General features: G+C 43.2%; 5 protein-coding genes and 1 pseudogene across 5 annotated transcripts; 4 read left to right on the top strand and 2 right to left on the bottom strand.

Annotated features, from left to right (window-relative positions):
- Positions 1–1361: 1361 nt before the first annotated feature.
- LOC129410526 (histone H4) lies at positions 1362–1702 on the top strand. Its single transcript, XM_055158895.1, has one exon. It carries the CDS (start codon positions 1373–1375, stop codon positions 1682–1684), a length of 312 nt encoding a protein of 103 aa, XP_055014870.1. The 5' UTR covers positions 1362–1372; the 3' UTR covers positions 1685–1702.
- Positions 1703–1889: 187 nt separating this feature from the next.
- LOC110156322 (histone H2B 1/2-like) lies at positions 1890–2874 on the top strand. The gene has a single exon (XM_020920524.2). The coding sequence runs from the start codon at positions 2453–2455 to the stop codon at positions 2825–2827; it is 375 nt and encodes a 124-aa protein (XP_020776183.1). The 5' UTR covers positions 1890–2452; the 3' UTR covers positions 2828–2874.
- Positions 2875–4555: 1681 nt separating this feature from the next.
- Positions 4556–5133, top strand: LOC110156321 (histone H2A). The gene has a single exon (XM_020920523.2). The coding sequence runs from the start codon at positions 4675–4677 to the stop codon at positions 5050–5052; it is 378 nt and encodes a 125-aa protein (XP_020776182.1). The 5' UTR covers positions 4556–4674; the 3' UTR covers positions 5053–5133.
- Positions 5134–5732: 599 nt separating this feature from the next.
- Positions 5733–6157, top strand: LOC129410524 (histone H3). Its single transcript, XM_055158894.1, has one exon. It carries the CDS (start codon positions 5735–5737, stop codon positions 6143–6145), a length of 411 nt encoding a protein of 136 aa, XP_055014869.1. The 5' UTR covers positions 5733–5734; the 3' UTR covers positions 6146–6157.
- Positions 6158–7013: 856 nt separating this feature from the next.
- LOC129410523 (histone H2B 1/2-like) lies at positions 7014–8031 on the bottom strand (annotated as a pseudogene).
- Positions 8032–8133: 102 nt separating this feature from the next.
- Positions 8134–8502, bottom strand: LOC110153474 (histone H4). Its single transcript, XM_020917376.2, has one exon. The coding sequence runs from the start codon at positions 8489–8491 to the stop codon at positions 8180–8182; it is 312 nt and encodes a 103-aa protein (XP_020773035.1). The 5' UTR covers positions 8492–8502; the 3' UTR covers positions 8134–8179.
- Positions 8503–15777: the final 7275 nt, after the last annotated feature.

Here is a 15777-nt window from a genome sequence, read left to right as displayed (position 1 = left end):
ATCTATTATAGAAATCTTTTGTTAATTGATGAACTCTTTCTTAGTCCATTTTTCTTGGAAAATCCTGCATTCTTTTCTCATGTTGGACATTTTTCTGATGAGGGTGTCACGGTTAACAGTCAAAACGATCGTCCTTTAAGAGCGTTTGGAAAGAGACAAGTCTTCATTTGTGCTGCTGTGGTGGGAGGGGCCACGTACAGAGGCGCTGGAGACACTGCTGTGATAAACACCACAGACAATTACCAAGATTTTAATAGAAAATATAATTAAAATATTTTAGTAGAAAATCAGCCGAGGGCCAGGTTAAAGGTCTTGGAAGGCCAGATCCGGCCCCCAGGCCGTACGTTTGACACCCCTGGTCTATATAAAGAGTGTTTCTTTGCATCTTGGTATTGGAATCAGTATAGAGTATTGAGTCTATTCCTTGATAACACTGATTAATAACACTGAAGGTACAGTATGTGACATTTCATATGGCGGGTCTGTCGCCTGCTTATCTCCATGGAGATGGTAGAACTTGAAATGCCACAATATGGCATTAACAGTGTCTGTCTTGCATTTAGTCCATCACAGGTGAGTCTATTTCTCAAAAATACCTTTACAAACATGACTGTGAGAGGGCTCACCTCTCCATAGATCTCACCTCTGGTCACACATTAGAAGAGTGGCCAAACATTTTACTCATGTAAGAGTAACACTACTTCAGAATAATATTTAACTCACTTAGAACTACAAAGTACTGCTCCAAAAAATTACTAAAGAAAACCAATACTACTACTCAAATAAGAGTAAGTACAAGAGAAACTGTCGGGACATAAGACCATATTTAAAATGTTAGAAAGTAAATTCTGAAAGTTCTGAGTTTCTACGTGTATTTCTTTTGCACAAACATTATGATATTAGGAGAAGCACATGTTGTTTCAAGTGTTATTGTAAAACATGCTCATTTTCATCACATGTGCAGACATTATTCATTTTGAGTGTCGGGACAAAACAGGATCTCTGTAAAACAGTATTATTAAACAGTATTATTATATTAAAATAAAGCCTATGGTAAACTTTTGAAAAATACGTTTTTTCAAAATTCAGGTTGATGCACTGAATGCAGCTCTGCACACAGTCTGCTCACTTTACACTTCTTCATATTTAAGACCAGTGCAATAGTTTTATTTGGGTGCCTCGTGTGAACTCATGTAAACGATAAATCTAAGTGTGACTTCATCTTTGATTTGAACGGTTTTTTCAGTGCACATACTGTCCAGATGATGGCGCCAGAGAGCCTGTGTTCTCTGTCACGTCCTCTGTCAGTGAATAAAGACTGTGCGCTCGGAGAGTCTAGTCATCTTTTGGTTCAACTGACTCAGAGGTAAACATGTCTGGCAGAGGAAAGGGAGGTAAAGGTCTGGGGAAAGGAGGCGCCAAGCGTCACCGTAAAGTTCTCCGTGATAACATCCAGGGCATCACCAAGCCCGCTATCCGCCGTCTGGCTCGTCGCGGCGGTGTCAAGCGTATCTCCGGTCTGATCTACGAGGAGACTCGCGGTGTGCTCAAGGTTTTCCTGGAGAACGTGATCCGTGACGCCGTCACGTACACCGAGCACGCCAAGAGGAAGACCGTGACCGCCATGGACGTGGTGTACGCCCTGAAGAGACAGGGCCGCACTCTGTACGGCTTCGGAGGTTAAACTCTACTTCTCCTGATGACACACAACGGCCCTTTTCAGGGCCACACACATTTTCAAGAGCTCCTCTCTTAGAAAGCAAACTAATTAATATAGCTTACAAAAATAAATATACATTTGCGTACATCTTCATGAATGTCATGATGCCGTATTCAAAGTCAGTTGTACTTATTTAGAATATTCGATATTCCCATTTGTTTTTCTCTTACACTTTCCTGAGCACAGTATATTAAGTGTAAAATTCAAGGTATGTGAGAAGTGCTCAGCGCGCTCACAGCTCTGCAGTGTGGTTATATTGTGCCATTAACTACATTGTAACCAAACTACGCATGAATGAATCATCCTGCGGAAAACACATGTCAACTTCAATTACAAGTATGGTTTACCTTGCAAAACAAATGCGCCTCAGACAGTGTAAACAATGTGAAATCTAAAGAATGATTTTTTGCAGAAAACTCGCGCTTCATTGCGCGTAAATCAACTGTCCTGCTCCTTTTGAGACGTGATCTTGACACACGCTTTATTGGGAAGCGCTCACGTGCTTCACGTTTATAGAAAGGTTAAAAACGTCATCTCTAGGCTATTCAAAATGGGCTGGGGGCTCTTTTGTCCGTTTCCCTCCTAAAATCACTGAAGACCGTACAGCCCCTCCCATAAACCCCCTGCACACCCCGCGCGCGTTCGGGCTTCACCAATCAGAGCGCAGCGAGGTCCAGATAAAAGCAGCGGCCGCGCTCCCGTCTTCTCAGTGTCCTGATCCCGATCAGAAACATGCCTGAACCCGCCAAGTCCGCGCCCAAGAAGGGCTCCAAGAAAGCCGTGACCAAGACCGCCGGGAAAGGCGGCAAGAAGAAGAGAAAGACCAGGAAGGAGAGCTACGCCATCTACGTGTACAAGGTGCTCAAGCAGGTCCACCCCGACACCGGCATCTCCTCCAAGGCCATGAGCATCATGAACTCTTTCGTCAACGACATCTTTGAGCGCATCGGCGGAGAGGCCTCCCGCCTGGCGCACTACAACAAGCGCTCCACCATCACCTCCAGGGAGATCCAGACCGCCGTGCGTCTCCTGCTGCCCGGAGAGCTGGCCAAGCACGCCGTGTCCGAGGGCACCAAGGCCGTCACCAAGTACACCAGCTCCAAGTAAACTGCTCCAACACAATATACACACACAACGGCTCTTTTAAGAGCCACACATTCTACTAAAGAGCTCCTCTGTTCTGTCTGTGTTCATGTCTTTAACTCTCCCTGAAGTCCTGTGTGCTTCTGGACATGTATGTTAGATAACTTTTTGTGGTGGAGCGTCTGACTCGTCTCCGTGTCATAGTCATTTTTTGGACAAACTAGAAAGACAAAAATAATCATGGTAGAGCGGGTTCATATAAACATTTTATGACTAAAATGTCGAGATTCGCAGCAGTAGGTACAGAGAGGAGCCACAAGATCCTAAAGTCAGTCAGTCAGAAGGAGCTGGAAGAGCCTCCTGGAGAACTTCCTGTTTGGCACACGGCGGCTACAGCGTTAGATCTGTCCACTCATATATACAGTCTATGTACATATATACAGTCTATGGTTGCATGAAAATGATGATGTATAGAAAATGTCCAATAAAAAGGTTGAGTAATCATATTGTGTCTAAATGTGTTTGTTGACATCCAACACACATATTTAATGTTAGCTACTTTTAAACTCTTTGAGTTATCTGACCAACTGTATGTGATGTTTATAGTTTGTTTTACCCATATTGTTTAAGTATTTCAACAGGATAATTAAAAAAAACATGTTTTTGGAGGAACATGGAGTATTACATGCAAATGTCACAATGAAATTGCAAGAAAACAACCAAACCGGGTCATTTTTTGACCAACTTATGCATCTAAGGGTTAATGTGGGTAGGTCTTACAGGTTTGTAACTAGCACCATTTGATTCCCTGACCCTGAAAATGTGGGTTTAGCAGTTAAAATCAACATTTCAACTTATTCAGAGGCTGAGATATTCCAAAAAGTGATTTTTGGCGGCCATTTTTTAAAAAATCCAATATGGCCACCATAAAGACATGTGGGCAAATACAAACATTGATTTTCTGACTCCATAAACTATAACCTTTCCAAAAATATATAGGTTAGCAAATCCCCAAAAAATTCCCACTAAGGTCAAAAAATGAGAATAAGGAACTGGACTAATAATGGCAGTGTGTCAATGGACAATATGTAGCCTGTTGTCAGGATCACACTATTTCTACAGCAAATATGGCATCACAGCCTTTTTCAGCAGGTTTAACTATGGAAAAAAACAACCTGTAGGCTCCTGTCCCAGGGTAGTTTACAACCCAAGAAGGGTTAAAGATTAAAACAGGGTATTCTACCATTTAATATAATAATAATAATTAAAAAAAGCAGGAGCACAGAGGGCCTGAAGTCTGTAAACTTCATGTAGGACCTGATGTAGGACCTCATGTAGACTCTTGTGTGTGGGCCTATGGAGTGTGATGTGGTCAAAAGCGTATTTCATCTGGAACTGATCACAAAGTGAAATCACAAGCACTTTTGTTTAGTTTCATGATCTCATTTCACTTTGCTGCTGCAGTGAATGATTATTTTAATGTTTTATTATTTAGTCCTCGATTTGAAAAGTCAGTGTAATACTGATGAAAATCCAGTAACAAGACATGGATTTATTAATGCAGTTGTCTCTGTTATAAAAAGCTCTTTTCATTGAGTCTGTATAATAATTATTCATATAATTAATATAATATAATAATAATGATGATGATGATTGGTAATTGTCCCTTTAGTCGGTGGATGTTTGCAGTTTCACTTCACATAGTGTTAGTCCCACATGAGGCTCCTGTTCAAGTCAGAGCTCCTCCTCTTGTCTGAACGCGGCCGCTCATTGGTGCGGCGCTGAAACGCACGCGCTCCCGCACATAAATACGCTGCGCTCTGTCTGTGTAGGTTCATTCTCTCACCACTTCACTGAGTCAAAGTGTAATCATGAGCGGAAGAGGCAAAACCGGAGGAAAGGCCCGCGCCAAGGCCAAGTCCCGCTCCTCCAGGGCCGGGCTGCAGTTCCCAGTGGGCCGTGTGCACAGGCTGCTCCGTAAAGGCAACTACGCGGAGCGCGTCGGCGCCGGAGCTCCCGTGTACCTGGCGGCCGTGCTCGAGTATCTGACCGCTGAGATCCTGGAGCTGGCGGGAAACGCGGCTCGTGACAACAAGAAAACCCGCATCATCCCCCGCCACCTGCAGCTGGCCGTCCGCAACGACGAGGAGCTCAACAAACTGCTGGGAGGAGTGACCATCGCTCAGGGAGGCGTGCTGCCCAACATCCAGGCTGTGCTGCTTCCCAAGAAGACCGAGAAGGCCAAGTAAAGACGCCCCGAGACTCGACTCACAACAACGGCTCTTTTAAGAGCCACAAACTCTCAGAAAAGAGCACACTTTATAATTGTTTCAGACCATGGCAAATAACCATATGGGAACGGATTCAAAACCATGTACACTTGTCTTACATCAAAGTAACATGAGTGTTTTCTCGTGGTGGGAGAGGGCACTGGCTCTGTTTATGAACTCTACCTCATTCACTTTGAATGCATTTCTAAAAAATTACACGTACAAAAGTTGCTGTTCTGACGCTGGCCAAAATCCGCGTGCAGTGTGGTCCGATCCAACAGCAGCGACTCCGCGCATATTTTAGACCCAATCTAAGGCTGCAGCTCAAAGTCCACACCGTTCACACAGGAGGGAGCCACAGTTCAGAGGAACGTGAGGACCGTGTGCGTGTGTCCTACTGCTTCATTTCCTGCCGTGGAGCGAAAGCCTCGCCCCCTCCACATCCGTCCTGCTCAGCTTCTCTTACTCACTTCAAAACCACTAGCTCCAATAGAAAGCGTTTCTGATGCGTCTCTGTGGGCGGCGCTCTGCGTCAGAGTATGACGCAGACCAATCACAGAGCCCGAGGCAGTGTGCGCGTGAGGCTGACCGTTTAAAAACGGCTCGTGTGCCGCTTTTCTGCACTTCCTTTTCTCTGTTCGTAGAAAAGGACACTAAAAACATGGCCAGAACCAAGCAGACCGCGCGTAAATCCACCGGAGGCAAAGCCCCCAGGAAGCAGCTGGCCACAAAGGCCGCGCGTAAGAGCGCCCCGGCCACCGGAGGCGTCAAGAAGCCTCACCGTTACAGGCCCGGGACCGTGGCTCTGAGGGAGATCCGCCGTTACCAGAAATCCACCGAGCTGCTCATCCGCAAGCTGCCCTTCCAGCGCCTGGTCAGGGAGATCGCCCAGGACTTCAAGACCGACCTGCGCTTCCAGAGCTCCGCCGTCATGGCTCTGCAGGAGGCCAGTGAGGCCTACCTGGTGGGACTGTTCGAGGATACCAACCTGTGCGCCATCCACGCCAAGAGGGTCACCATCATGCCCAAAGACATCCAGCTGGCCCGGCGTATCCGCGGAGAGAGGGCTTAAAGCGTCTGCTTTGACCCCACAACACACAACGGCTCTTTTAAGAGCCACCACACGTGAGAAAGAGCCGCTTTTTTGTACATGTTGTGACAGAGCGTAGCACAACCAACAAAATCCTAGGGTTTAGTCACACACACTGTAGGGCTGGTGAGGATACTGTTACGTTATACTTTCTGAAGAAAAAGTAGACTTCACTTTTTCATAAGGCGTAACCTCAGTAAACCGTGGCAGCCATTTCAGCACTCCGGTGAGCGACTTCCCCTGACGCAGAGGCTCTTGAACACGAGGCATCGATGTGGGACTGTCAGTTTTCCTGCCTTGACTTGAGTTTAGAACACTAAATAACAGAAAATAAGATTCCTATTATAAGTGTTTGAAATTGTATATTTATAAGCGCCATTGTGATGACTTATGGTGTAGGCAGCTGTTAATTTGAAAACTTCCACTAGGTGGAACAGCATTTTTAGCTTTTGGAGATGTAGACAGTTACTCAAATGAATGAAATGAATCAATGGAAAAAAACAAACTTTTGTGTTAAGACGGATTTTTCAAAAATCGTCTTAGGTAAAAACAGTTATTTTAGAAATAACTTCATCAGCAATTGTTCGTATATAATATATATGTTTAGGGTCTAAATGTGTTTCAAATAACAATGCCATTTTCTTAAAGGTAGTGTGCAGGACGCTCTGTATTTTAGAGCAATTATGCTGAAACTCTACATTTGACTTTAAAGAGCTCTGTAGTAGAGCGCTCAATGAGTTATATACATGTCCAGAAGCACACAGGACTTCAGGGAGAGTTAAAGACATGAACACAGACAGAACAGAGGAGCTCTTTAGTAGAATGTGTGGCTCTTAAAAGAGCCGTTGTGTGTGTATATTGTGTTGGAGCAGTTTACTTGGAGCTGGTGTACTTGGTGACGGCCTTGGTGCCCTCGGACACGGCGTGCTTGGCCAGCTCTCCGGGGCAGCAGGAGACGCACGGCGGTCTGGATCTCCCTGGAGGTGATGGTGGAGCGCTTGTTGTAGTGCGCCAGGCGGGAGGCCTCCCCGCCGATGCGCTCAAAGATGTCGTTGACGAAAGAGTTCATGATGCTCATGGCCTTGGAGGAGATGCCGGTGTCGGGGTGGACCTGCTTGAGCACCTTGTACACGTAGATGGCGTAGCTCTCCTTCCTGGTCTTTCTCTTCTTCTTGCCGCCTTTCCCGGCGGTCTTGGTCACGGCTTTCTTGGAGCCCTTCTTGGGCGCGGACTTGGCGGGTTCAGGCATGTTTCTGATCGGGATCAGGACACTGAGAAGACGGGAGCGCGGCCGCTGCTTTTATCTGGACCTCGCTGCGCTCTGATTGGTGAAGCCCGAACGCGCGCGGGGTGTGCAGGGGGTTTATGGGAGGGGCTGTACGGTCTTCAGTGATTTTAGGAGGGAAACGGACAAAAGAGCCCCCAGCCCATTTTGAATAGCCTAGAGATGACGTTTTTAACCTTTCTATAAACGTGAAGCACGTGAGCGCTTCCCAATAAAGCGTGTGTCAAGATCACGTCTCAAAAGGAGCAGGACAGTTGATTTACGCGCAATGAAGCGCGAGTTTTCTGCAAAAAATCATTCTTTAGATTTCACATTGTTTACACTGTCTGAGGCGCATTTGTTTTGCAAGGTAAACCATACTTGTAATTGAAGTTGACATGTGTTTTCCGCAGGATGATTCATTCATGCGTAGTTTGGTTACAATGTAGTTAATGGCACAATATAACCACACTGCAGAGCTGTGAGCGCGCTGAGCACTTCTCACATACCTTGAATTTTACACTTAATATACTGTGCTCAGGAAAGTGTAAGAGAAAAACAAATGGGAATATCGAATATTCTAAATAAGTACAACTGACTTTGAATACGGCATCATGACATTCATGAAGATGTACGCAAATGTATTTATTTTTGTAAGCTATATTAATTAGTTTGCTTTCTAAGAGGAGGAGCTCTTGAAAATGTGTGTGGCCCTGAAAAGGGCCGTTGTGTGTCATCAGGAGAAGTAGAGTTTAACCTCCGAAGCCGTACAGAGTGCGGCCCTGTCTCTTCAGGGCGTACACCACGTCCATGGCGGTCACGGTCTTCCTCTTGGCGTGCTCGGTGTACGTGACGGCGTCACGGATCACGTTCTCCAGGAAAACCTTGAGCACACCGCGAGTCTCCTCGTAGATCAGACCGGAGATACGCTTGACACCGCCGCGACGAGCCAGACGGCGGATAGCGGGCTTGGTGATGCCCTGGATGTTATCACGGAGAACTTTACGGTGACGCTTGGCGCCTCCTTTCCCCAGACCTTTACCTCCCTTTCCTCTGCCAGACATGTTCACCTCTGAGTCAGTTGAACCAAAAGATGACTGGACTCTCCGAGCGCACAGTCTTTATTCACTGACAGAGGACGTGACAGAGAACACAGGCTCTCTGGCGCCATCATCTGGACAGTATGTGCACTGAAAAAGGATACTTTCAAATAAAATTAAGTCAACTCACATTTTCCCGCTATTTTCATTTATATTCAGCAAATATGAATACAAATATTTTAACGTTCACTCTTTGGTGAGATAAGAGTGTCCGTGCTGTTCTAGACTCTTCTCTTTGCTGCCTGTTATTTTTTGTGTGTCAAGTTTTGAAACATTTGTCTTCATGTTGCTCGTACTGAATGAATGCTGCAACATTATGACACAGGGGAGTGGGATTAATTTAGTCGTTCTTTATGTTCCTTGTTTCATTCGTGTCAATTCCCTCTCCACACCACATATTCCTCTACAAGACAAAGGTTTAGTCTGATGTGCAGAGTGAATAAAAGCGGCTCTTTAGTGAGAGTGAGGCTCTGAGAGTCAGTGAGAGTGACTCTATCCTCCATGTTCAGTCGGGTAATGGGCTCATAATCCTGTTCTCACACAGCGTCTCCAAGGTGCTGAAATGTTTACTGCTCATTTTGATGAATCTCAAATGAAGTGCTGGCGAGGGCAGAGCTACTACAGACTGTGGCTTGTAGACCTACAGACAATGCACACAAACATATTTTCTATTTTATATTATTTGTATTAAAAATTGACAAAAAGAGTGAAGTTACTAGTTAATGAATGAGTTATAACTAGTGTTTTATTCATGACCATAATGTTATTTTTGTTCAGTGTGTCACTAATGTGTCGTCGTTGTTCTCAGAGTCGGCGTTAGAACACATCTACTGGAGCACATCTACTGGAGGGGCATGGGTCACCAGCAGGAGAGGCACTGCTATTTCACAAATATTTTAACACAGTGGAGTCATACACAGTAGAAATGCTATCAAACTAGGGATGGGCATTCGATGAAATTTTCTTAATCGATCGTCGGAAGAATTAACGATCGATCGATTATCGATTAATCATTAACGTTTTTATATTAAAATGATCATCATTATTATTACTATCTGCACTACTAATCTGCATAAATAAATTCAACTTTATGACATATAAACCGTAACCACTCTAGAGCCACATCAGCCCGTTTGACATTATAATGTGTTTAATTCAGTTTTGCGCAAACTCTCACAGAAACTAAACTTAAAACCACACATCGCTAATTTGCATAAACTCAGCGAAGATAAAACTCCAGCTCTTGTGTCGCTGATGCGGTCAGTTTCTGTTGGATTAAAAGACATGACTCAGGTGAATACAGGTTAGTGTGACCAGATTTGCATTTGTCAAAACCAGGACACCGTACGGGGGGAGGGAGGTGGGGACTCGTCATCCACATTGAGCGACTCTCACTTGGTAAAACTTTTTTCCACTGGACACCGAAACATATGTGCTGCTTTATACACTGTGTACATGGACTCACACTTGTCCCGAATGGAACGGAAAGCGTGGAATTTCTTGTACAAATCATCGTTAAATCCACATTTGTGCTTTGGTACGTTGCAGACTGACCTACTGTTTGTGTCTCGCTCCTTCTGATGCAGAGACACATGTACAGACACCTGTTTGGTCACACTACGCACAGCAACCTACATTCGGTTTGTCGATTAAAATTAACGTAATCGATGAAATTCTTAATGATCAATTATTGATTAATCGATTAATCATGCCCATCCCTATATCAAACATGTTTTTCTTTAACAGTATTAGGCTAATTATGTGTTATTATCATTATCATTATTATTATTAATATTATTGTGGCAAGGTAGATGATCGTGTGGTCTCTGCCATGTGACACAGGTGGGACTATAAAGGTCAGAGGGGAATCAGTTGACTTCCTCTTTCTGAGCAGGCCGAACACGTGGTTATTTCTGGTGAGTCCAAAAAAAGTTAACTTAACTTAACTTTATTTATTTATTATTTATTATTTATTTTATTCTTGTTAAAAAAAAATAATAATAATAATATTTTTTTTTTCTAAATACATTTTTAAGGGTTTTAACAGTCCAGATCAGAGGTATGCTTTTAACTTATCTTATTGTTTAATTTTGATTGTATTTTATGTTAACCGTTTTTTGAGTTACTGTTGTTATTTTATCGTAGCTCTGCAGTGGGTGTGGGCTGGAGGTAGCTGGGTGTGGAGGGCACTCACTTAGAGGGTGACTTTATTTATAGTTATTGGTGGTGGTGGCACTTGTAATACACACATCAAGAATCTCGGATTTCCGGTCATTGCGTAATCCATACTGGGCAGGATTTTCCAAAAAAGTGAGCATCAAACCGTCACGTTTGTTTTCCCAGTGGGATGAGACTATTGACAAAGTCGATCTTTTCAAGTCTTTTGGGCCATATCACTTTTGTTTCTGGTTCTGATATTGTCATATTTTAGTTTTGGGATTCGGACATCGTAATTGTGTGGTTGTTGGATCCTAACAGCGGAAAACAGCTTGAGAAAATTGTTTGCGAACTCCATAAATGCAAAAGGGAATCAGATGTGTGTGACTCAAACCTCTGTTCAGACTGTTTTCCTTCCTAACGGAATTGAAAAATAGTGAGAGGCGAAGGCGATGGGCAGGATTGATGCACAGGAAGGATGAAAAAGGTAATCTTTGACTGCCTAAATCATCCCGAATTTGCAGCAAACATTTTGTATGTGGAGCGCCATCGTAATTTGAATACTTTGGATTACTTGGTTTGTTGTAGAGAAGCAAAGATTAGGAAATCTTCACATAAGATGTTTTGTCTGCTAAAAGACAATAAAAAGCCCAGTCTTTACTTAACCAAATAAAAATATTATTGATAGAAGAGGAGGAGGAAACATGTCCGCGCAGCGTGGTTTAGTCCTGTGTAATCCTGTTTTAGTCCTGGTTTTTGTCCTGGTTTTAGACCTGGTTTAGTCCTGTTAAAGTCCTGTTTATGTCCTGGTTTTTGTCCGGGTTTTAGACCTGGTTTAGTCCTGGTTTAGTGTCCGCCAATGAGTGGAATTACCGAAAAAAAAAAAAACTTGTTAGATAGAATGTAGCGAGTTGTAACAGATATATGAATGATTTGACACTGGCAACATTTTTGCAGTAAAGCCATTTTTTAACTGAAGTTATCGCTCTGACATTTTATTTTATTTTTTCATTGTAGTTGTAGCCGGATCCACAACATTGATTGTGTCATTGGTCTGTGCGCTACAGTTTGTGCCCTCAGCCCGAAGTGAAATGTGCCAATCAAAATCATTTTAAAATAGTAATAACTGCCTGTGCTGGGGGGTAACGGCCCTCAAATGCCCCACCTTGCCACCAACACCGGTAGTTCTCTTTTAAGTTTTTTCATCTTTCTTCCCTTGACAGTTGTGGATAAATTCTTCTTGAAGAATCTTTATCCTTTGTGGACCTTGTTGGATGAAGATTTAGTGATGGGGCAGATTTATGATGTTGGTTTCCACAGACATTTCGCCATAGAAAACCACTAACCTGAAGTCCTGCAAACCACCAGCGGGACACTTCAGGCTGTTGTGAAAAAGGTCTATTGAAGTGGAATAAAAAGCGTACACTTCTTACAGTATTTCTAGTACAATTCTGACCAAACAAATACAATATTTCTGAGCAGCAGATGTCAACACCAGTGATGCAACCATCTAGTCTCCTTCATATCCACAAAGATACAAACTCCAATCACAACGGGCAGTAAGAGATCTGAAAAGTTGTTATGAATCATTATGAATCATAACTAAAAATATGACCTATTATATATTCTATATTATGTGACTTCTATTCCCAGATGCTGTGGCTGGTGTGTGTGTACACTGTGTGAATGTGTGTGCATGGGTGAGTGGTTCATTGATGTAAAGTTGAGTGTCTTAAAGATGGAAAAGCATCTTCTTACAACCTACTTAAAAAATGCATTTGTAATAATAAATTCACGTCTTACAGTTTTTATTTTTATTTTTTTATTTATTTGAAGTGCAAAGAGTCTTATTCCACAGGCAGATCATTTTAGCCAGGCCGGCCCCACCTAGTGCCTCTGCTCAATTTCATTTCTCTCCAGCGACTAGGTCAGGAATGTGAATACTCTGGACGGTTCGCACAAACCCCGGAAGTGGGAACACAGGCACCATCAGGGAAGAGCCAGACATTCTGTGTTGGCAATGATTCCTGAGGTCGAGGATTTCAAGATGGAACAAAGAGAAGGTTTGGTGAATTTTATCAAGGGGAAAGAGGTTATTGCTCTTCTTCCTGAAGGATTTGGGAAAAGCTTAATATACCAGTTAGCCCTGTTGGCGGTGAAGTGACATGTCAAGTGAAATTGACTCAAATCATGATAAAATGTTCTTAATTCAAGTGATCTTAACTTGATTACATTTAGATTGTTTGCAGTGCAGGTGTGATCTATGGCAATGGAGAAATTCAACTGTATCAACTGGACAAAGTTTTTTTGATTGAATTTGTTTTGCAGCGTGGATAAACTTTTGTCCTGCTGACAAACTGAATTTTGCTCATACAAGCTATTGCTTCAGTTTTTAAACTGGAAACAAAGCTTAAGTAGCTCATCCTTTTTCACGGCTTGCTAACAATATCGTGTAACCATTACCAAGCCCTGTGGTTCAGCTTTTTATCGACGACGCACCAGCTTCACACAATTATCCAATATCACCCAGTTGCGGACACAAATGGGCGTTCTCGTGTTATGAGCGTTCCCCTGAGGGTGGATGCTTCTTTCTTCGACAAGACACAATTTCCACAAGACGAGACGAGGTACGAGATTGAGTTCAAGAGAACGAGACAAAATAAAACTTTAACATCATTTCTAAGTTTCCAATTTTGGCCTCGCAATTTTTTATTTATTTCATTTCATATTTTTGTTTCCATTCTAGTAAAGCAATAACATTTCCATGGACACAAGAAAGTGATGAACACTCTTGAAAAAGTTATTACTGTTTGCAAACTCACACAAATGTCTGCTATTAAATGAAAAGGATTTTCTCTTACCCAGTAAATGGAACCCACAGATGGAACGGTGCATTTAAACCGTCGCTTCCTCTTCTTCACCTAAAAACACAAAAAAACAGAGGTTAGAGTTCACATGTTTTGGACTGTGCATAAAACCATTTCCTGTAGTTGGTGACATCACACAGGACTGTCTCGATTACAGACGAGTGTTTCTGAGACAAACATCTGGCTGCAGGGGCGGAGTTTTAAGTGTGGACACCTGTTCCACCAATCACACTGATTCACACTCATTTCGCTATTTTGTCCCTAAATCGAGACACAAACATAAATATGGGACCAATCAGACACCTTCATTCCCTGAAGTCCCTCCCACTAGCATTAGCAACAGGTTTGATTGACAGCTTGTGCGTTTTGTTGCTAAGTAAGCCCTTCCCGCTTTCCGGTGAGAAGGACGGGCACATTTGAACCACCTCAATCATGATTGGCTCTTTTGGTTGCTATGATACTGGCGGTCGGATTTACAAATATGAAGCCTGGTTCCAGATTGGCTCTTGTAAGTGGAGGTGAACGCTGTGAAGACGCCACACTCACTTAGTCCACTTTTTTNTTACCCAAATTAAATGTACAAACGTAGACATGCAGGTGTTGCTTCTGTAAGAGTTGCACTAAGTTTGATTTTTAGCAGTGTGAGTCCGTTTTGTTGCCAACTTGCGTTCTCAATCTCTCACATATTTTCAAACTTTCTGTCCCACGGACTTCCGTGGAGCACCAAAATAAAAGCACGGATTTCAAAATAAAACTCTATGCATTAAAATGGACTAAATAATGTCCGAAAGTCGCCCTTCTGGAGTGGGCTGAGGTAGAGCAGCTAAGGTAGTTGACTCAGTTTGTCGTCTTCCTCCTTCTCCGACACTTCAGGACAATTAATTCGGAATTAAAAAACATCATGTAAACGTGGCCAATGTGATGTGGTCTTTTCATTCTGCTATCAGGATGAAGACCATTCTAAAATGAAGAGGAAAGGTCAATGTTTTTACAGTTTCATGGATAGTTTCAGACTCATTTAGTCATTGAGTATCAAGTTTTATGACAACTAAGGCTGCGTTCAGACTGCAGCCTGAAGTGACCCAAATCCAATTTTTTGGCCCCTGTGACCTGTATCTGATCTTTTAATGACATTCTGAACAACACGGATCCGATTTTTTCAAACGCGACCCAGGCCACTTGGATATGTGGTCCTGAAACCGAAACATATCTGATCTTTTGACATGTGACTTCAGTGTGAACGACCAAAGTGCATTCATCCGACCTTCACGTTATCAACCAGCCACAAACGTCACTATTCTGCGCTGAAATAGGCAAAAATTGTTAATGAACTCTGTGTCACTGAAGTGAAGCACATCACCACTCACCACTCTTGGCTCCGTCTCCACATCCACACCTTCCTTTCAATGGACGTCGCTGCCACTGTCCCACAAAACACCACGGCCAAAAACCTCGTCCTTCTCCTTCTCAGTCTCCTCCTTAAAACAAGTAAGTTGTTCATGTTCTGTCTCCGGTACAAGAGGAACTTTAAAATCTCCAGGTGCTCAATTCTCGCGTCCATGTTTGGACAACTTCCGTAAACACAGAGCACGCTCACTGTGGTTGACGTCATCGTGTCTCCAGTGTCACATGCGGGACACTTTTGGGCTGTTTAATGTTCACACTGGAGTCACATACAAGTCACATTTAATTGGAAATGTGAACGACCTCGCAAAAACATCAGATTTCACACACAAAAAAAAAATCCGAATTATGCGTTAAGCCCTGCAGTCTGAAGATAGCCTAATACAGCAGTGGTTCTCAGGTGGTTGGTTGTGGGCCAAAAGTGGGTCTAAAAAAAACATTTTCATTGTATCACGAGCCTTTGTTAAACGACAACTTGAAAATGTTGAAGTTTCTTGGATTGAGAAACACTGATACAATAAAACTGCTACTACGAGCCGTTTTACTGATGCATATTTTAACTTTAACTGTGTTCTTTAGCTTGGAGAGTAAAAGAATTCAGCTCCAGGCTTTAGATCTTTGCCGTAAGGAGCAGCGGTCCACTTCCTCCACTTCCTCTTCATCCCCTGAGACCTCCAAGGCCGCACAGGGACAAACCTCTAGCCTGAAGAGGAGGAGAGAGGAGGAAGAATCCCCACGCAAACGGACCAAAAGAGAGGCTTCTGTTTCTGCTGACAGGTTTGTACAGCTTGTTTCCTTGTGTCCTTAGAAATTTTAGATGGT

Source organism: Boleophthalmus pectinirostris, unplaced genomic scaffold, assembly GCF_026225935.1.
Source record: "Boleophthalmus pectinirostris isolate CB_2022bp ecotype Guang Dong unplaced genomic scaffold, ASM2622593v1 HiC_scaffold_23, whole genome shotgun sequence".
Lineage (NCBI taxonomy): Eukaryota > Metazoa > Chordata > Actinopteri > Gobiiformes > Gobiidae > Boleophthalmus > Boleophthalmus pectinirostris.
The sequence above is the reverse complement of the archived record's forward strand: the minus strand, read 5'-3'. Positions and strand labels throughout refer to the sequence as shown.

Excerpts from the sequence above, each read along its gene's own strand:
- LOC110156321 (XM_020920523.2), top strand. The coding sequence starts at position 4,675 with ATGAGCGGAAGAGGCAAAACCGGAGGAAAGGCCCGCGCCAAGGCCAAG.
- LOC110156322 (XM_020920524.2), top strand. The coding sequence starts at position 2,453 with ATGCCTGAACCCGCCAAGTCCGCGCCCAAGAAGGGCTCCAAGAAAGCC.
- LOC129410524 (XM_055158894.1), top strand. The coding sequence starts at position 5,735 with ATGGCCAGAACCAAGCAGACCGCGCGTAAATCCACCGGAGGCAAAGCC.
- LOC129410526 (XM_055158895.1), top strand. The coding sequence starts at position 1,373 with ATGTCTGGCAGAGGAAAGGGAGGTAAAGGTCTGGGGAAAGGAGGCGCC.
- LOC110153474 (XM_020917376.2), bottom strand. The coding sequence starts at position 8,491 with ATGTCTGGCAGAGGAAAGGGAGGTAAAGGTCTGGGGAAAGGAGGCGCC.